The sequence below is a fragment of the Mustelus asterias genome, chromosome 7, assembly GCF_964213995.1.
Source record: "Mustelus asterias chromosome 7, sMusAst1.hap1.1, whole genome shotgun sequence".
Lineage (NCBI taxonomy): Eukaryota > Metazoa > Chordata > Chondrichthyes > Carcharhiniformes > Triakidae > Mustelus > Mustelus asterias.
The window spans coordinates 21,046,256-21,067,324 of NC_135807.1; the positions used below are offsets into that span (position 1 = coordinate 21,046,256).

The 21,069-nt window shown below is 40.1% G+C and overlaps 1 protein-coding gene across 1 annotated transcript in view; it reads right to left on the bottom strand.

Annotated features, from left to right (window-relative positions):
• Nucleotides 1-6,828: 6,828 nt before the first annotated feature.
• Nucleotides 6,829-21,069, bottom strand: part of slc45a4a (solute carrier family 45 member 4a) — a 49,539-nt gene continuing 35,298 nt past the window's right edge. The window contains exons 4-8 of the mRNA XM_078215787.1: nt 18,699-18,878; nt 16,445-17,529; nt 13,630-13,729; nt 11,486-11,697; nt 6,829-10,737 (exon numbers count right to left, since the gene is read on the bottom strand). Of these exons, the coding sequence (XP_078071913.1) occupies nt 10,387-10,737; nt 11,486-11,697; nt 13,630-13,729; nt 16,445-17,529; nt 18,699-18,878 (1,928 nt within the window). The 3' untranslated portion in view covers nt 6,829-10,386. The remainder of the gene's footprint in view (nt 10,738-11,485; nt 11,698-13,629; nt 13,730-16,444; nt 17,530-18,698; nt 18,879-21,069) is intronic.

Genomic DNA, 21,069 nt, shown 5'->3' on the forward strand with positions numbered 1-21,069 from the left:
GGGAAGAGATTCCAATATTCCCTGCAATGCAGAAGGATGAGAGGTGATCTAATTGAAACATGAAATTGTTTATGGAGTTGGTGAGGTAAACGCTTAGAAAGAAAATATTCTCCTTGCCGGGGAATCTAAAGCACCGGTTCAGTCTCAGAATAATGGGTCAGCCATTTGGAACTGAAACGAGAAACATCTCCAAAAGGTTGAGAACCTGAGGAATTCTCTATCCCCGAGAGCTTCTGATGGTCAATTGTTGAGTATATTCCAGACAGAAGTCAATATTAAGAGATAAAGGAGGAGAAGGTGTTGAGTTCGATCAGCCACAATCTGAGACTCAAGTGGTCCACTCCAGCTTTTATCTCGTATGTTCTTTTATTCTTTAATTTTGGATTCCCTACCAGAAGAAATATTGGCTTGGATCTTCCAATAGCAATGGGGGTGAACGTTGAGACCTTCTTTGGAGATGTGCATCAGAAGCCTGAGGAAATCCCAACCCATGCACACATGTGGTATTTACAAATCTCACCAATTTTTACAGATGCACCATAGAAAGCATCATTTCCGGCTGTATCACAACTTGGTATGGCTCCTGTCCTGACCAAGACCGCAAGAAGCTACAAAAGGTCGTGAACGTAGCCCAGTCCATCATGCTAACCAGCCTCCCATCCATTGACTCAGTCTACATTTCCCGCTGCCTTGGAAAAGCAGCCAGCATAATCAAGGACCCTGTGCACTCAGGGGTATACTCTCTTCCACCAGGAAAAACATACAAAAGTCTGAAAACATGTACAAACAGACTCAAGAACAGCTTCTTCCCAGCTGTCATCAGACTTTTGAACGGTCCCATTATATATTAAGCCGATCTTTCTCCCTACCTGTAGCTGCAACACTATATTCTGCACCCTATCCTTTTCCCCTGTGTACTTCACGAGCAGTATGTTTTGCCTGCATAGCGCGCAAGAAACAATACGTTTCACTACATCAGAGTACATGTAACAATAAATCAAATCAAATACCGTTTGTTGCATCCCTTCAATCACAGAACATTTCCTTTATCACTTCTCTCCTGGATATATTTAAGTTGTAACCGCATGGAGGAGAAAGTTATATTAACCAAGAAAAGTATGAAAGAGAAAGAAATATGGATAGGGCATCTAGCCCACGTGTTTGACACTAATATCAGTATCGAAGGCAGTCTCAAAGGCATGGGCAGCATAATTCTACCCATTACAAGTTTAAGCTTCACAGGTAAATACCACATGTGTGCATGGGTTGGGATTTCCTCAGGCTTCTGATGCACATCTCCAAAGAAGGTCTCAACATTCACCCCCATTGCTATTGGAAGATCCAAGCCAATATTTCTTCTGGTAGGGAATCCAAAATTAAAGAATAAAAGAACATACGAGATAAAAGCTGGAGTGGACCACTTGAGTCTCAGATTGTGGCTGATCGAACTCAACACCTTCTCCTCCTTTATCTCTTAATATTGACTTCTGTCTGGAATATACTCAACAATTGACCATCAGAAGCTCTCGGGGATAGAGAATTCCTCAGGTTCTCAACTTTTTGGAGATGTTTCTCGTTTCAGTTCCAAATGGCTGACCCATTATTCTGAGACTGAACCGGTGTTTTAGATTCCCCGGCAAGGAGAATATTTTCTTTCTAAGCATTTACCCCACCAACTCCATAAACAATTTCATGTTTCAATTAGATCACTTCTCATCCTTCTGCATTGCAGGGAATATTGGAATCTCTTTCCGAGGAAATAATGCCCTAATTCCAGGAGCTGATCCAGGCCCGTTAGCACACTGGGCTCTGACAATATCAATGTTAGAAAGCATCAACGAAACAACATAGTCCACATACTCAATCCTTTCAGTCCACCGCACGCCCACAGTACATCCACCCAGGTCCTTTTCCTCTGTGAAAACCGAGGCAAACTACTCGTTGAGCACCTCTGCCATTTCTACTGGTTCCGTACAGACTTTCCCGCCTTCATCTTTTATAGGCCCTATTCCGTCACGTCTCATCCTTTTACTCTTCACATATTTATAGAACGCCTTAGGGTTCTCCTTAATCCTACCTGCCAGGGCCTTCTCGTGACCCCTTCTGGCTCTCCTAATTTCCTTCTTTAGTCCCTTCCTACAAGCCGTATACTCTTCTAAATCCCTATCTTCGCCAAGCTCTCTGAGCCTTTTGTACGCTTTCCTTTTCTTCTTGACTAGGTCCCGCACAGCTTTCGTGCACCACGGTTCCTTTAACCGACCAACACCTCCCTGTCTGCTCGGAACGTTGTCCTGTAGAACTCTAGACAGACATTCCTTGAAAAACTGCCACCTCTCTTCAGTACATTTCCCCAAGAATACCTCCTTCCAATTTACTCCTCTAATTTGCTGTCTAATGTCTTCATATTTCCCCTTACTCCATATAAACACTTTCCCAGCTTGCCTGATCCTCTCTTTTTCCAATTCAAGCCTAAAGGAGATAGAGTTATGATCGCTATCCCCAAGATGCTCTCCCACTGAGAGATCTGACACCTGTCCAGGTTCATTGGTCAGTATCAGATCAAGTACAGCCTCTCCTCTTGTCGGCTTGTCCACATGCCGTGTCAGGAAACCCTCCTGAACACACCTAACGAACTCTTCCCCATCCAATCCCCTTACCCTAGGGATATTCCAATCTATGTTTGGGAAATTAAAGTCTCCCATCACAGCAACTCTGCTATTACTGCATCTCTCCAGGATCTGTTTCCCTATCTGCTCCTCCACCTCCCTGTTACTATTGGGCGGCCTATAGAAAACCCCCAGCAAAGTGACCGGCCCCTTCCCACTCTGAACTTCCACCCACACAGACTCGGTGGACAATCATGGTTGATCTTTTTGAGGACTCAGCTCCACTTACCCGCCCGCTCACCATAACCCTTAATTCCTTTGCTGTTCAAAAATTTATCTATCCTTGGCTTAAAAACATTCAATGAGGTAGCCTCAACTGCTTCACTGGGCAGGGAATTCCACAGATTCACAACCCTTTGAAGAAGACCCTCCTCAATTCAGTCCTAAATCTGCTTCCCCTTATTTTGAGGCTATGGCCCCTAGTTCTAGTTTCATCTGCCAGTGGAAACAACTTCCCTGCTTCTATCTTATCTATTCCCTTCATAATCTTATATGTTTCTATAAGATCTCCCCTCATTCTTCTGAATTCCAGTGAGTATAGCCCCAATCTATTCAGTCTCTCCTCATAAGTCAACCCTCTCAACTCCGGAATCAACCTAGTGAATCTCCTCTGCATCCCATCCAGTGCCAGTATATCCTTTCTCAAGGAGACCAAAACTGTACATAGTACTCCAGGTGTGGCCTCACTAGCGCCTTATACAGCTGCAACATAACTTCGCTGTTTTTAAGTTCCATCCCTCTAGCAATGAAGGACAAAATTCCATTTGCCTTCTTAATTACCTGCTGCACCTGCAAACCAACTCCTTGAGATTCCTGCACAAGGACATCCAGGTCTCTCTGCACAGCAGTGTGCTGCAATTTTTTACCATTTAAATAATAGTCCATTTTGCTGTTATTCCTACTGTTCATACAGGAACAGCTTGGTAGGGGTATGGCAAGTTATGCAGCACATCTTCAGTACTGTTGCTGGAATAGTTTTAGAACCTATAGTCTGTGCACTATCCAATGTCTTCTGCCATTTCTTAATATCATGTAGTGAATTGAATTGGCTGAAGACTGGCATCTGTGATGAATCATGCCCTTGGAACTTCTGGCTGAAGATGTGGTGAAAATGCTTCAACTGTGTATTTTGCACTGAGGTGCTGGACTCCCCTATCAATGAGGATGAGGATATTTGTGGAACCTCCTCCAATGAGTTGTTTAATTATCTGTCATCATTTACAGCTGGATGTGGCAAGACTGCAGAGCTTTAGATCTGACAAGGTCCCTCATGGCAGGCTGGTGCAAAAGGTTAAATCTCACGGGATCAAAGGTGAACTAGCTAGATGGGTACAGAACTGGCTTGGCCATAGAAGACAGAGGGTAGCAGTGGAGGGGTCTTTTTCTGATTGGAGGTCTGTGACTCGTGGTGTTCCGCAGGGCTCTGTATTGGGACCTCTGCTGTTTGTGATATATATAAATGATTTGGAAGAAGATGTAGCTGGTCTGATTAGTAAGTTTGCAGACGACACAAAGATTGCTGGAGTTGTAGATAGTGATGAACATTGTCAGAGAATACAGCAGGATATAGATAGGCTGGAAAATTGGGCGGAGAAATAGCAGATGGAATTTAATCCTGATAAATGCGAAGTGATGCATTTTGGTAGATCTAATGCGGGGGGGGGAGCTATACAATAAATGGCAGAACCATCAGGAGTATAGACACACACACGGATCTGGGTGTGCAAGTCCACAGATCCTTAAAGGTGGCAGCACAGGTGGAAAAGGTGGTGAAGAAGGCATATGGCATGCTTGCCTTTATTGGATGGGGCATAGAGTATAAAAGTTGGCATACGATGTTGCAGTTATATAGAACGTTGGTTAGGACACATTTGGAATACTGCATCCAGTTCTGGTCGCCACACTACCAGAAGGACGTGGAGGCTTTGGAGTGTAGAAAAGGTTTACCAGGACGTTGCCTGGTATGGAGGGTATTAGCTATGAGGAGTGATTGAGTAAACTAGGGTTGTTCTCCCTGGAAAAATGGAGGTTGAGGGTGACCTAATAGAAGTTTATAAAATGATGAAGGGCATAGATAGGGTGAACCGTTGGAAGTTTTTTCCCAGGTCAGAAATGACAAACAAGTTCAAGGTAAGGGGGGCAAGGTTCAATACAGATATGTGGGGGACGTATTTTACACAGAGGGTGGTGGGGGCGTGGAATGCACTACCAAGCAAGGTGGTTGAGGCAGACATGCAAGGATCATTTAAGACTTAACTAGATAGCCACATGAACAGACTGGGAATAGAGGGATACAAACGGATGGTCTAGTTAGGAACACACGATCGGTGCAGGCTTGGAGGGCCGAAGGGCCTGTTCCTGTGCTATATTGTTCTTTGATCTGCTGGTTGTGGATTCGCTTAGCTCTGCAGCTTGGCATGCAAGTAGTCCTGTGTTGTAGGTCCACCAAGTTGACACCTCTTTGTTTTTAGGTGTTCCTGGCGTTGGTCCTGACATGGCCTCCTGCACTCTTCATTGAACCAGAGTTGGTCCCCTGGCTTGGTGGTAATGGTAGATTGGGGAAATGCTAGGCCATGAGGTTACAGATTGTGGTAAAGTACAATTCTACTGCTGCTGCTGCCCCACAGCACCTCAGTTTCCCCAGTCTCAAGTTGCTAAATTCATTCAAAATCTATCCCACTTAGTACAGTGGTAGTACCACATGAGACAATTTCAACTCCACAGGAATTATAGTGGTCACTCCTACTGATACTGACGTAGATAGACACATCAGGTTTTGTGAGGATGAAGTCAAGTAGGTTTCTCCCTTTTGTTGGTTCCCTTACCGCCTGCTGAAAATCCAGTCGAGCAGCATTGTTCTTTAGGAGTTGGCCAATTTAGTCTGTACTGGTACCACTAAGGCTCTCTAGACAATAGCTATTCAAGTCCCCCACCCAGAGTACATTCTGTGCTCTTGCCATTCTCTGCTGCCTCCAAATGGTGTTTAACCTGGAACACTGATACATCAACTGAGAATGGAGGGAGAGTATGTGGTAATCAGGGGAGTCATTACATGTTTAATATTGTTCAACTGCCCTTCATCCTAACACCTGGCTCAGATTGTTCAGTTGTTTTACTCTCAAAGGGCTTTAGGGACATTTGATTGTGTTGTTTAAAGTAATGATGGGTCTAGACTGTCTACACAAAGCCTATTTAAATTAGGAAGGTTACGGGGAAGTAGCTTTGTGGTTTTCCTATTCCAAGAGAGTCATTAACCTCTAGAACAACTTTCCAGTTTGTGCAATGGCTGGGAATTCACTATCATCCAAAAGGGACCACAAAGACTTTCCCTATTTCTTTTTATATTGAATTACTTGAGAAGTTTGTTTCACAGCGGAACTTACATGGCTGTTGGTGGGTGAAAACGTTTTCACGGATAGTGCCTAGCTAAAAGGAACAAGTGTAGTAACACAAGCGTAGAGGCAAGGTTGAATTGGATGCGAGATCCAATGCAACTCAAAAAGGTGTAGGTACTGGGGGGAGGAGGGAATGTCTATTGTCAGGCAAAGTGGAGGCATAGGTTTCAATCTGGTGATTTGATCTTTTGCAACATAAGATACAAAGCAAAGCCAATGGAAAGAGGACAGGCTGAAGACACTAATGAAGGGGAAAGGGGTGAAAAAGCAAAAAAACTCAACAAGCAATGAAATGAATTCATTACCGCACAAATACCAGCAATTTAAAGCAAAATAAAATGACAAGCAACACAAATACGATCATGGGGCTCAGATAGCATGGAACCAGTCAATAATTACAATCTGAACTTTGCCAGCCTGCAAATCATTCTAGTTAGACTGTACATACTGTAAAGTTGATGGGGCAATTTGAGTTTTGGATTCAGGTCGCCTGCCAGTACATTTCCATGTCATTGCACAATGCAGCTGGCGCCTTCAGTGACAACTCTATCAAGTTGTAATTTACAGGTCAGCAATTCTTGATTTTATGATTAATCTACATTGAACAGGGATATAACCAAAACAGAAAAATGCTGGAAAATCTCAGTAGGTCTGACAGCATCTGTGGAGAGAGAGTAGAGCCAATGTTTCACGTCTAGATGATCCTTCATCAGAGCAGTGATATAACTAGTCAGCAGAAGTAAGAGCACACAGACAAGAATAAATTTTGAATTTTTTATTCTTCATGAAAGAGAATATATTGAAACACTATATGGAAGAATAGAATTTTTTCTAAATTTCTTTTTAAAATCAATCGAGTACACAGTTAAAATGGAAAGTGCTGAACAAAGTCACTGTTTCATGCAATGACTCATTTTAAATCCCTCCAACAAAAAAGCTTGAAAATATAGAAATAAAGTCTATGCCATTAAGTCACTCGTATCATCTATCTTAAACATTCTTTGCTTTCATCCCTTTTTAAAAACTAAAGCATGTGTTTAACACATTTAATATTTCCACTCAGCAAGAGCTACTAGTGCCCCAACTTAATAAGTTGATTAAAAAAGCAGTCGTCTTTTGGCCAGTTCACTACGGAACCATATTTAAAATGAGATGCTTTTGTATAACCATTGGTATAAATTGGAGGCATTTGATGTATTTCCTCCACTATTCCATCTAAGTGCAGTTCAATAATTACAAGGTGACAGTAGCCTCCTAAAACCATGGATCTACTAATATAGACAATTTTGGTAAATCTTTAAATATACAGAAAAGAAACACCACGTACATGCTGTGCAAATTTGGAGCAATCACTGTCATTTTGGCATATTTCAGTTGTTGATGGATGGGTCAAATGCAAGATCTTTTCTGCATGTTAACAAAAACTAGCAAGCATCCCAGGCCATTCTCCACAATTGAGGATTTTTTTTTAAAACAAAGAGACATGCCACAAGTACAATTGCTTTAAGCTGTAGATCGGAATATGCAGAACAGAGGAAATATATTTACAACCTGTTCACAAAAGTTATACATTGATCATTGTGAACTAGACACATCTTACAAGTGGTGTGACCAAGCACAATTCTTTGCATTAAATAAAGTGACAAGTTCATCAAAACAAATTAAACTTCTGGTCATTATCAATATAAATAAATTTAAACTTGTATTTGAATATTTTCCCCCTGCAACCCCTCAACCTACACCCCCATTGACATGGAACAGATGTCACAACAAATTGCATTGGGTATTCATAAAATGCTACACATTCCCATTACTATAACAGACTTTGAGGATGAAGGTAGTATTTTTGTTTGAACGGTTAGTAGCTCCATTTTTGCTGGACATGGGTTAGCCAGAGTTAAAACTCTCGACAAGTTCAGAAAATCAAAGACCATTACATTTTGATTTTTTTTTCCCCCTGTACAAATATAAAAAGAAAGTTTGAAACTTTAAAAATTCTTGAGGATAATTGCCTTATCACGAGCTCAAATATAAACTGCACCCAACACAAGTTGACATTTTGTTTGAATGGATCCTCTAAGTTCAGTAGTATTTTAAAATACAAAAAAATCACAATACAATTGCAAAATAAATAGGACCTTGGAAAATGTTTAAAAGTCTTTTGTGATGTGGAATTGTGTGCAATTTTTCTGTTGGATTGCCATAAGCATTCAAAGAACCAAGCATACTACATTCACATAGAGTTTTGCCAAATAGTCAACATCATGATGGTGCAGAACCAATGTGTTGACTACAGAATTTTTGCAAAGTCCCTTCCTTTGTCATTTATTGATGTCTATTTGCTTTGGCTAGATGGTGCTTTTGTTACAAACACACAAGTCCTTGCACTGTATCCATACTTCAAGTACTAATAATGGATTTATGATGGAATTCAGAATAGATTTTTTACATACAATGCCATTATTATTTTCCTGGTGATGACACAGCACAGTTTCTTCATGCATTCAGAAGTCTATTTTACGGCAAAGGTAGATAGATAAATTATTGCAACATTGGTTTGATTAGTCTGCACGCAACAAAACAAAAACCCAGTGGTTAGTCTCCGCTTTTCCTCCTTTCTCGGCACATTGTCAAAGTCATTCTGAATTATGTTTCACAATCTGAAACCAGGCTGAGGGCGGCCCAGATTAATCCTGGAAATATCAAAACTTTTGACAAGTAGTTCTCTTTCACTTCAACATTAAGAGCAACAGAAATTATTATATGCTGCATTTTTGCTGTCCTTTCCAGGTAGTAACAGGCAAACCTTAAGCCATCTCAGAGCTGTATCTATAAAAACAGGCCATGTTTAGTTTCAGGCTTCTTTGGCCCCAGTTCAATTTTCAAATGACTGAACTTTCATTTGGTGGTAAATTATAATCCTAATTGCTGCTAAAATCTGTTTCCCTATAGTTGCCATTTCAGGTGTTAAAACAATTCTCTCCATCGTAGATGATTTGCTAACCTATTACTTCAAGGTTAGAGTGCTGGGACTGCCAAGTAGTTGCAGTCTCAAACAACATTAAAGCTCTGAGTCCATACTGGGAGTGGTGAAGCAGTTTTTACAGTCTGAACATGGGACAACTAGGTGGACAAGTCCCATCTTGTAGAAATGTATCTCATCAAAAGCAATTATGAAAAGAGTCTTGGATGAAAGAGCAAAAATATATAATTGGACCATATAAAACGCAGCCACAAACCTGAAAGTAGCTTACAGGAAGTTCAGCACGAAGACAGCAGATCTTTTATGAATTTGTAAATCATTTGTATTTTCAGGACAAGTTCTCCATTTAGTCTTTGCTGATTTAATAAATTACGTTATGTTCAGATGTTTGTTCTTCACTTCTTCAGGTGAAGATATTAAACAAGTGAGCATACAAAGTTGGAATTAAAATGTAAACTGTTTGAAAAGTCTCTCACACATAGGAAAACCTGGACAGTCGCCATCTAAAACAAATAAGGTACTGATAACATAGGTTCAAATTACAAGAGGCCAACATTCTAGTTGGACACAAGACAGTTCTCAGATATTTAATCATAAATTTGATCTCCTAGTTTTCTTGTAAATAGTTTACTACAACAGTTAACAGGTAAAGCCAATGGGCATCTGACATGAGAAAATTTGGTCACTCATTTCTTCCAAATTTTATAGGCCATGGACATCTTTACTCATCCTACGAGGATGAAAATAAATGTAAAAGGATTTTGCATAATGAAGTTTGAAAACAAATTTAAACTGCCCAGGAAAATAGATTGTTACTGATGAACATTTTAAGTGTGGAAATGATTAATGGATTTTTAAATTTCAACTTATGTTAAGAGAGGCCAATTTTTTTTAAAGGTAGTTTTATTCAAGAGTGCCAGCGGCTTTTTAGGAAATCGATTGTTGCAGCAAAATAGAAAATCTTTCCGAGCTACAAAATGCTACGTTTACACAGTAGATCAAGGCAATTTTTGTTTTGAATGGACCAAAAATCTCTCTATTCACTGGATACCTCCCTGTAGCCTTTGGTACATAAAAGCAGCAAAATGTTCTGAAAATGTTCACTGTTAAAACTTATTTTTAAAAATTTGCTTACTGTGAACTGCACCATGTTGTATCTCAGTCCATACTGCCAAATTGCCGGCACAGACTTTTACCAGAACCTAACGTGGTTAGTTTTTGCTTCCCCCCCCCCCCGCCCCCTCCACAAGATGGGTTAAGACTACAGAAGAAAATGAAGCACAGGAAATTTGTTGTGTATTTCTGATCACAAATTTCTGGAATGTTTTGCTAACATGTCGGTTCACACAGCCGATTCGATCTCCACTTCAGAGACGGTGCCTTTACGAGTCAGCTTCAAAACAACTGGCTTCTCTGCATTTTTCCCACCGCTTTCTGAAGATGCCATAAGGGTCTCTCTATTCTCCTCCTCTCTTGGATTCTCAGGATAGATGACAAGAAACAAGGCAGACAAAAAGCCAAGGAATGAACCAACCGATGCCACAATAGGGATGACTCGAACTGAGCCAACTGCTTCCACTACACCGCCCAGTGCTGATGCTACCAGTATTTGGGAAATGTAAACTTGGCAAGATAGGATCGCACAATCTATACCAAAGCCCCTCTTGGAGTTTCCAGGACTGTGATTTCTATACTGTAAAACAGAATTTTAAATAAGTTTGACTAGACTGGAAATTAAGATTCATTCTTAAATAAAACATAACACGAATTATAAAATTAAAAATTAGGAACACAGTCAAATATTAAAATACTGGATGGTTCTCAAGCCCAACTCTCTTTTACAAGAGCAGGGATATCTTTCTCTAAAACAGACAGTAATTTAGATTAATGGGTTATCGAACATTTAAAAACGTGCCAACAAGAGTTTGTTCTGCCTTGCATGCTTCAATTAAGTCACAGAATCCTACAGTGCAGAAGGAGGCCACTTGGCCCATCAAGTCTGCACTGACCACAATCCCACCCAGGCCCTATCCCCGTAACCCCATGCATTTACCCAAGCTAGTCCCCCTGACACGAAGGGGCAATTTAGCATGGCCAATCCACCTGACCCACACATCTTTGGACTGTGGAAGGAAAGCAGAGCACCTGGGGGAAACCCATGCAGACATGGGGAGAATGTGCAAACTCCAGGTTCAAATGCTGAATCCATTCAATACATCTAGAGGGGAGAAATTTGTTCCATTCCAATACACCTAGAACGCTTAACTGACACTCTTGGAAGTAAGGATTTTATTGATTTCCAAAATAATGAATTAGATAATTAAATGGTAATTTGAACCCCACCTTTTGTCCACATCATTTTAGAAACCACTGTTGCTACCAAGTACTGCAGTTTAAAACCTGTGGTAACAAAAAGACAAAACTTCAAATATACTGCTTACCGTTTTCATTTCATGGTATTGTCCAAGCAGAGCATAAGGACAGTACGAAATACTCATGGACACTATCCCCATTGTACTGATCATTATCATTGCCACGTATACATTTGGAAAAATAGCCATCACTGCAGTACCAATCGAAAATCCCAGCGTTCCCAATATGTAGATAACTTTAATGCTCAAGTCGTAGTTGTCCAGGTACTTTTGCAAAATAGCTGCCAGGAAAAAAGAAAAATAATTCAAATGTATGAAAACAAATCAGTGATTTAATGAGATACTTTTATGAAATTAAGTGGAGTCAATGGATTTTAGTCAAGAGCTCCAACACCTTAAAAAAGCTACAATCACAATTTTCCCAGCAATAACGATTTCATTTAGTCCAAAATTCTGAAATACTCAAGATCATGTAAAGTGACTTATTTCGATGTGTACACCAACCAAGTTCATATGGACAAACTATCTAAAAAATGCCCTATTTCAACACTACTGGATTTTGCCCGTTGGTTGTTAATATCTGAACAGTACAAGTTACTGATTGAATAATGAAGCAGAATTACTGAACATACTAACATTTTGCATTAACAAACACTGAAATAAGTTTGTACATTTTTTTGGAAAGCAACATTTTGCCTCTTGGCAGTACAGGATTTGCTGAAGAGAGACGTGCTGCACACGTTTTTAGTCTTCCACTCCAGGACAAATGCAAAACGCCAAATTTCAAATGATCACAATTTATACCACAGGAGCAAAAGGCGTTGATTGGTTAGCAAGTCAACTTTGATTGGCTACGGTGTTGACATGGAGATAGCAACTGGGAACTATAGGTTCCGCAAGCAACTGGGTAAGGTACAAGGCTTGAACATGTTCCTTTAGTACACAGATCCTTGTGTACTAATGCATGTTACTTCTAGTGAGCATAAATGAGCTTGGCTGATTATCTTAAATTGGTTCTTAGTGTAGCAATTAGCCCATTCAGGATTGTTCAGCAAGTGTTGCCCCATCATGGAATCATTTCTAAACAGTACACATTTTGTTTTGGGTTTAGCAAGTGTGGTCTGGTTGAGTACAGTCCGTTCTCTGCCCATTCTGAACAACCAATGGAGCATGGGTAATCCATTCTCTGTGGTAATGCCTCAGCCAGAATTGAACTGCCAACCAATCACCACCCTTTTCTTTTGTATGAAATGTTATGATTGCTTAAAATTTGACATTTTGCACTTGGTTGGATGAGGGCCAGCTGAAAAGCTTCCAAAACATTTCTCTTTTCAACAACACAATAACTTCACAACAGAGATATTTTATCCAGTATAATCTCTCTAAAATATCTTACTCAATTGGAAAGTTCAGTAATTCCTCACTGATGGACACTTTATAGTCAACATCTTCACCGTGGCATACGCAAACACAGGCCTTATACTAAACATCCGTAAGACAAAGGTCCACCACCAAACTGCCCCTGCCACATAGCACTCTTTCTCTCCCCCTCCCACCACCATCCATCAAAATCCACAAGACCTTGGAAAACGTGGACCACTCTCCATCGCAGCAATCTAGAATTTCATTTAATCTTCAGATTCCTTGTTACTGTGCATTATCGCGATAACTGTGAAGTGGAGAGAACCGGACTTATCGAATTCGGAAACTATGAGAAACACAGTTATGCTAATGAATTAGAGCCGTGAATTTACACTGGTTTAGTACTTGTCGGCTCTTTGCACTAAACTGACCCATGCAGTGCTAAAAAATCAAACCTCTTTGTTCACTGTCACATTAAAAGATCCTTTCCAAAAACACAGGTTTTTATGGCTCCCAAAAGCAATATTACACAGATACAGGGGCAGTCCACTGTGCAGTTATGAAAACATTTGGATATCATTGTGTCAGCACTAAAGAGCACAACTAATCTCCATTCATGACCTGCATATTGTTGTTTTGTGACCTTTCACCTACAGCTAAAGCACTTTTCTTTCCAAATTGACAGCAGTCTACAACTACATGAAGTATTAAAATGCTTTTTTAACACAATAGCTAGCATAATCATACAATTGATTATGGCACATGTGCGGGAAAACCTTGGCTTCAATGCAAGAACTAGATTATATGGTAAACTTCTGCCTGGTTCAGGCATAGTTAGCCTTGATGCTAACCTGAACAGATGGCAGCGGTAACAGCATAAATAACAAGTCCCCAGCATCCCATCTGTACACCAGTGTTATAGTTCCAGAGATCGGTAGAATTGGAAGGCCCCTGAAAAAAAGTCAAGAATTTTGATTAAGTCAATATGAAAACTAGTTTTAATATTTGTTATTGAAAGTTCAATGTACAACTGTTTAATGTTGGATGGGAAGGAAGGAAGAGAGAAAGGAGAAAAAGAATGAATGCCAGAGACAAAAATCAACTTGTCAACAGTTAGACAATGTGGAATTTTCAGTGGATTCTGCTTTAAGCAAGTTTGATCATCAAAAATCCTGCAATGCAGAATGAGGCTAGTTGATTTGGCCCATCAAGTCTGCATTAACTCTCTGACGCAGTCTCCCACCCAGGCCCTATCCCTGCAACCACACTTATTTACTCCACTAATCCGCCTAACCTACACATCTTGGGACACTAAGAGGCAATTTAGCATGGCCAATCCACCTAACCCGCACATCTCTGGACTGTGGAAGGAAACCTGGAGCACCCGATGGAATCCCACGCAGTTACTGGGAGAAAGTGCAAACTCCACACAGACATCCAAGGCTGGAATCGGACTTGGGTCCCTGGTGCAATGAGGCAACAGTGCTAACCGTTGTGCTACCAATGCCGCCCCACGTTAGTTGGAACTAACGTTTGAGTATGGCTGAAACCAAACATGATTAAATTTATTATTCTAATTTCCTTGCTATGATTTTGTTCATTCAATGTTTTATTTTGGATTTCGGGACACATGCAGTTTTTATCAATTAATAGTTTTTCTTTGGAAACTCAGCCCTTCTAGGTATCCATTTGTGTTGAGGTTCTCTGATCTGTGCTAGATGTCGGTGTCTGGAAGAAATCATCCATTATTTACAGCACCCACTCTACAATTAATTGATTGCAGGCTGAAAGTTTGAGAAATTGATATAAATAAGTCGGACAGCAACTAGTCAATAAACAGAATTTAAGAAAATAGCGATTTCCCTTGCAGTCGTTTTCCAAGCTTTCAGCTAGAATGAGCACGGAATGCAATGATGTTAATGAATCACTTGTTCTCTTATTTTCCTGCTTTGAATAATTCAATCTGAAATGCTCACTAACACCAATGATGTCATATCATTCCAATATCCAAAGTTGCCCAATAAAACGTCACTGCTGTTTCCTCAGTTCAGTATTTCAGTCTAAGCTCTGGTTTGCGTGATGGGGTGAGGGGAAAAAGGCAAAGGATAAAGAAAACAAATTAAATGATCATATGCTTTACAGAGCATCATTTCAGACATTCTGGTGCAAGTTTGTTCTCTCTTCTTAAAGGAAATATGCAACTTGCTGTACACAGCAAGACAACGTGAAAACCTCATTAAAAAAATATTTTTCTTCTGCAAGAAAACAGATCAAAGATGCTATGTGATAAAATGAAAAATGTGTACATCTAATGTGACTGAGCAGAAAGTCTACCCGTTAATTGTTTTACAGTTCATTTAGTTGATGTTTTAAGAGCTTGGATATTGTTAGAAGTAAAAGGTCAAGTCACACATTTGCATTTCATCCTGTTTTCTTAAATCATGACTGCTTCGTATTCTGGCTTTCCTTATCCCCACAACATTGAGGATAATAGAAGCTGAAGGATTGTCACTGGTTACAAAAACAAACCTAGTGAGGACAGAATAATACCATTCAATGTGTATGTGCACCATTACAGAATTGTGGCCAGTAGATTTTTCAAATCATCTGGACACAGCACTAAAATATTCCACATTCATATTGATGATTAACATTTTAGCATTAAGTTCAGTTAAACTGGAAAATTAAGCAGCCATTTTCGATCTGCACCATTTCCATCAAGAGCTCTGATTAAATTAAAACATGATGTCTTAAACAAAGGGGAGCTGAGTAAGTCATTGACAAAGAATATAAAGAGATACAAGGTCAGAGAAACAGAAGCAAGTCCAGTGAAAATGCTCGCTGCCATTGCTAGAATTCTTACCTCAAGCCAATCATGCCTTCTTTGGATAAACTGCTTTTCCAGCAAGCGGGACTGTATGCATATTTTACCTACTATAGAACTTTGTACCATCCAAGAATTTCAATATTTAATCTATTCACTTCTAAACTTATGCAGAGTGTGCGGAGTTTGATTTGACTTATTCTCAATTTCGAACTTGCTGTAAAAAGAACCCAGAATTTCATCTGAAACTATGCATCTCGATTTAAACCAAATTCTATTTAAAGAACAGATGAATTGACACCTAGAAGCTGTAAAGGGGCTCGGGGTTTCAGCAAGGACTAAACAGACTATTAGAAGACATTTTTCATCATCACCCTCCTTCCAAACAGCGAGTGCCTTTGAAGAATACATCAGTAGTTATTACAAGATCAATAAACTCTTTTAGAGGACGATTCTACAGGGGAATGGGACTAAATAAGTGTATGGCTCTATCCAAAGGCAGCACCGATACAGTGAGCTGAACAAAAAGGCCTCTCTGATTGCTGCAAGTATTTGGACCATGAAAATATACATGACTATCTAATAAAATTGAAAGTTTTAAGATAAACATCAATTACAGTATGGCTCATGTTGCGGAAAAATGAATCACATACAGAGCCTAGTCAGGGTCATCTAAATGGTTAGGTTAAAACCTTTTACTTTGCGAGTGGACATGAAACAATTTTAAATTCCATAATACTGAACATTCTTACTTATCTCTTAGAGCAAACAAATTTAGAGGGCGCACCTTACATAATCAAAATACAAGAACAAAGAAAATGGCTCAACTCAAAATAGCTTACTTTTGGGTCTCCTCCATAGATAACCTGCCCCATGAAGTCTGTGTAGAACACTGCAGCGCCAATCACTGCAAACCATGTTACCAGATGGCATATACAGAGTCGTAATAGCTCCTTTGGCATTTTCAGCATGGACAACCATAGAAGCTTCACAGTAGTCTCAGTCTCTCCTTCTTCACTCTCTGTATCACTGCTTGAATTGGTCACACCACTGCGGTTACGTTGTCTCTGTCGCTGCCTTTGTCTCTTCTGCAGGTCATACAGGTCATTCATACTCCGTGAGGATTTGATCAGGACAATGGCATTGGCACGACGGAAGCGATAACGGTGGGAACCCATTTTGCCATAGTATGAAAAAGTGTGAGATGGCTGCCGGTAGAACATGTGCCTCCGTCTGCGCATGGAACTGCTGGTCGTTGATTGTTTAATTCCACTTGTGCTATGATTGATATTACCATTACTAAGGTCATCAGCACGTCCATTTGCCACTTTGGAATCAGTCTTCAGATCATTCTGCGAAAAATCATCAAACTCATGTTCCCTGAGCAAAGCAGACACTTGATTGAACCTGGATATAATCTCCGGGTTGTTACTTTTGGGTAAACTTGATAAAGAGTGACACATGCTGTCACATTGGTCCTGAAAAATAGAAGGTTCAATATCCCGCAAAAACAGCAACTCGGATTCAATTTCTATTGTCGCATCAGGCATGTGCAAAACAGAGTCACTTTGGCTCCGTCCAATATTTACATCCAGGAAGTCGAGATCAACATCTTGCACTGAGTAGGTTTCATTAGGGAAGACTGAAGCAGAGTAAGGTCCTTCCTCGTGAAGCAAGTCAAGCCGAGGGATGGGCGGGAGGCTGTCATTTATCTTAGCAGAGCGTGTCTCAGTTTCCTCATCAATGCGGTCTTGTTGAGGGCTATACACCTCCTCTTCAATGCTGAAAAGATGCAAAGCAACTGACACAGAAAAGATGATGGCTGCAAAGAAGAAGAGGACCTGTTGTTGGGATCGGAAGATCTGGCCCAAAGTGGTTTGTGTCCAATCTAAGCCACCTAGCATATAGCCAACAGCTCCACCCAGACCTAGGGACAAATTAGAGGCAAAAACCAATTTAGATTCTTAATCTGCATTGATAAACCATTTACCTTTCCACAAAGATCCTTAATAAATAAAGTAGTTAGAATCACAGGACAGAGTTGAGGAGGAACTTCTTCTTCTCAGAGGGTGGTGAATCTCTGGAATTCTCTGCCCACTGAAGTGGTGGAGGCTACCTCGTTGAATATGTTTAAATCACGGATAGATGGATTCCTGATCGGTATGGGAATTAGGGGTTATGGGGGTCAGGCGGGTAAGTGGAACTGATCCACTACAGATCAGCCATGATCTTATTGAATGGCGGGGCAGGCTCGAGGGGCTAGATGGCCTACTCCTGCTCCTAGACCAAGCCCAAGATCAACATGATCATAATGAATGGCAGAGCAGTCTTGACGAGCTGTATAATCTACGCCTCTCTCTCACACTTTTATGTTCAGGACCTGAAAAAATCATTGTGACTCAGCCCAAAAATACGATAAAGACTTTATATTCAGTTAATTCTTCACACAGAAATAGATAGCTATCTATAGGCAATCTGTTCCATACCTTTTCCATTATGTATGAAGTAGTTACATTTAAATTCACTTCTAAACTCAAGTCCTTGCCCTCAGGTTAATAACATTGTCGTTGTGTCAAGTAATTTACATTGGATCAGACTATCAATACCCCTTTAGAACTTTGATGAAAATTCCCATGAATCTTTGTTTCCCTTGGATGAAGATCTTCAACTACCTCAAGTTTCCTCCTCGGAATCCAATTCCCATCTGTCCTACTCTGCATCCACTTTAAAACCAGGATGTCCTCCTATCTACAGTAAGGTGATCAAGTTGTAGATAGTATTCCTAGCTGGGGGTAAGCAAATGCTCTGCATCTTAAAGTGCATTAAATATAGAATTCCTTTTAAAGAGCCTTCCCCTGCATATTCAATGAAAAAGTAAATTAACTAATAGCCTTTAAAAACAGAACAGTTTGATAAAGGTGTAGGAAAATTCTCACCCAAGTGTAGTATACACTTTAAATTATGCATGTACTATTTTTATGTGGATCAATTATATGATTTACTTCAAAATCATGTAAAAGTCAGTTTATTAGCAAGGTCTTCCCTTCGCATTTTAGAGATAAATATAAAAAAAGGGAATGAAAACAGGTTACAAACCTGCAGAAAAAGCATGGATATTGAGTGCCAAATCTTGCTCTTCAGTGTCTGCTACATCCAGCAAATAAGCTCGGATTGGTCCCTCTGTTGCATCTGCGCAAAAGTCCAATATTACTACACCCAGAACAGTCAGGACTATACCAACTGGCTGATTGTCTGGGACGTCTCCAATGGCTAGACCTGTGGAACAGAATTACTCAAAATAAAACAAGGCTGCTAGAAACCACATGTTTGCATTAAAGCCAGGACACAACTTTCATGTTCCTAAAATGGATATATTTCAACTCCAAGCTCCATTATCTCAAAATATCATCATCTTGTGTTTAAAGCCTTGACCAAACTAAAATTGTAGTAAGAAGTCTCACATCATCAGGTTAAAGTCCAACAGGTTTATTTGGTAGCTAGAGCCACCAGCTCTCGGAGCGCTGCTCCGACTTACCTGATGAAGGTGCAGCACTCCTTCTTACTGTGTTTACCCCAGTCCAACGCCAGCACCTCCACATCAAACTAAAATTGCCATGCAATGTGTTTCTTGCTTCAGTGTGTGTAAATGAGGAAGAATATTCCACATATTCAAATTCCAAACTGATTCTAATCTATAACAATTAGCACAAGTGAAATTACCTCACCCCACACTGAATTTAAATTGTAATTTTACTTTTCTCCTCAACTTAATCTGTTCCCTTTCAAATCCTAAAATTTATTTATTAGTCACAAGTGAGGCTTACATTCACACTGCAATGAAGTTACTGTGAAATTCCCCTAGTCGCCACTCTCTGGCACCTGTTCGGGTCAATGCACCTAACCAGCACGTCTTTCAGACCCACGCAGACATGGGGAGAACGTGCAAACTCTGCACAGACAGTGACCCAAGCCAGGAATTGAATCTGGGTCCCTGGCACCGTGAGGCAGCAGTGTTGACCATCTCCCTTGTCCCTACAAAATAAACTTCAAAATTCTGCCTTTCCCTCCCAGGGCTCAGACTATTGGGATGGAGGAGCAATGTTTGGAGATAATGTGCCAGTTGTACCTTGCAAATACAGGCATTGAGGGTTACAATAGTTACAATAGGTACATTTTAAACAGGTGCTCCAGTTTCCTCCCACAGTCCAAACATGTGCAGGTTAGACTGATTGGCCATGGTAAATTGTCCCTTAGTGTCAGGGGGATTAGCAGGGTAAATATGTGGGGTTACGGGGATAGGGCCTGGGTGGGATTGTCAGTGCAGGCTCAATGGGCAGAATGGCCTTCTTCTGCACTGTAGGGATTCTATCATTGTATAATTCTAACCAAGGTTAACGATGGTCACCATTACATATGTGCAAACTGGATAACAACTTCTAGTGACTTCTGTCCAAGATAAGGAGACTTTTATACGCTATGTGAAACCTCTGTTTGCTTCCCCATTCAAATGTATTAAACAGTGTGAAGTATCTATTATTTCATTGTAGATTTGGACTAAATTTGCCACAAAAAGTATCTTTAAAAAATGTCTTCATTACAGTCAAGCAATCTCTCAAAAACAGAAAGTTAATTTAATAGGTTCAGGGCTTCATTCTTTCAGCCTTTAATTAACCTTGGCAGTTGAAAGAACACATTAAAAATTGTCTCAATGTCCTTCTTAATCCAATTCTGCTTTCCTTCGCTATTGTTTTCTCTACTTGATGCGACATAGAATTAATTACAATATTCATTGCCTGGTTCAGACTCTGTACTGATGATTAATGATTCTTCAATCTGACCATTTTCATAACCAGCTCTTGCACTGTTTGAACCCACATGTCTTGTCAAGGATGTGCCACCAACAGTAACTTTACAGTGCAAAAAAAAAGTCAGTGGGAAGGTGTCGTTCATTTACAGCTCACTGAAAAATCTGATCGATTAGGTTCCAAAGAAATTGACAATGTACTGAAAATCGACTTTACAAAATTCTTTCACATATCCATTATTTTTTTTAAATATGCAACTTCTATTCTCATTCATCAACTTCTAACATCTTGCGTGCTTCTCCTTGTCGCAATAAAAGTGCAATTAAATCTGAGGCTGTGATGCTCTGTTTTAAACTCCCCTTTAAGTGTTTTAAATTCTATAAGTTTGCAGACAACATCAAGATTGGCAGGTGGTTAATAGTGAAGAAGCTGGTAAGGGAAGATATAGATAGATTGGTTAGATGGGCAGAGCAGTTGCAGATGGTATGGTATTTAAGTGCAAAGCGATGCACTTTGGAAGAAACAACAAGATGAGGGATTATTTAATGAATGGCAGGACAATGGGTAGCTCAGAGGAATCTTGGGATAATTATTCACGGATCCCTGAAGGTGGCAGAGCAGATGAATAGGATAGTTAAGAAGGCACATGGGACACCTGCTTT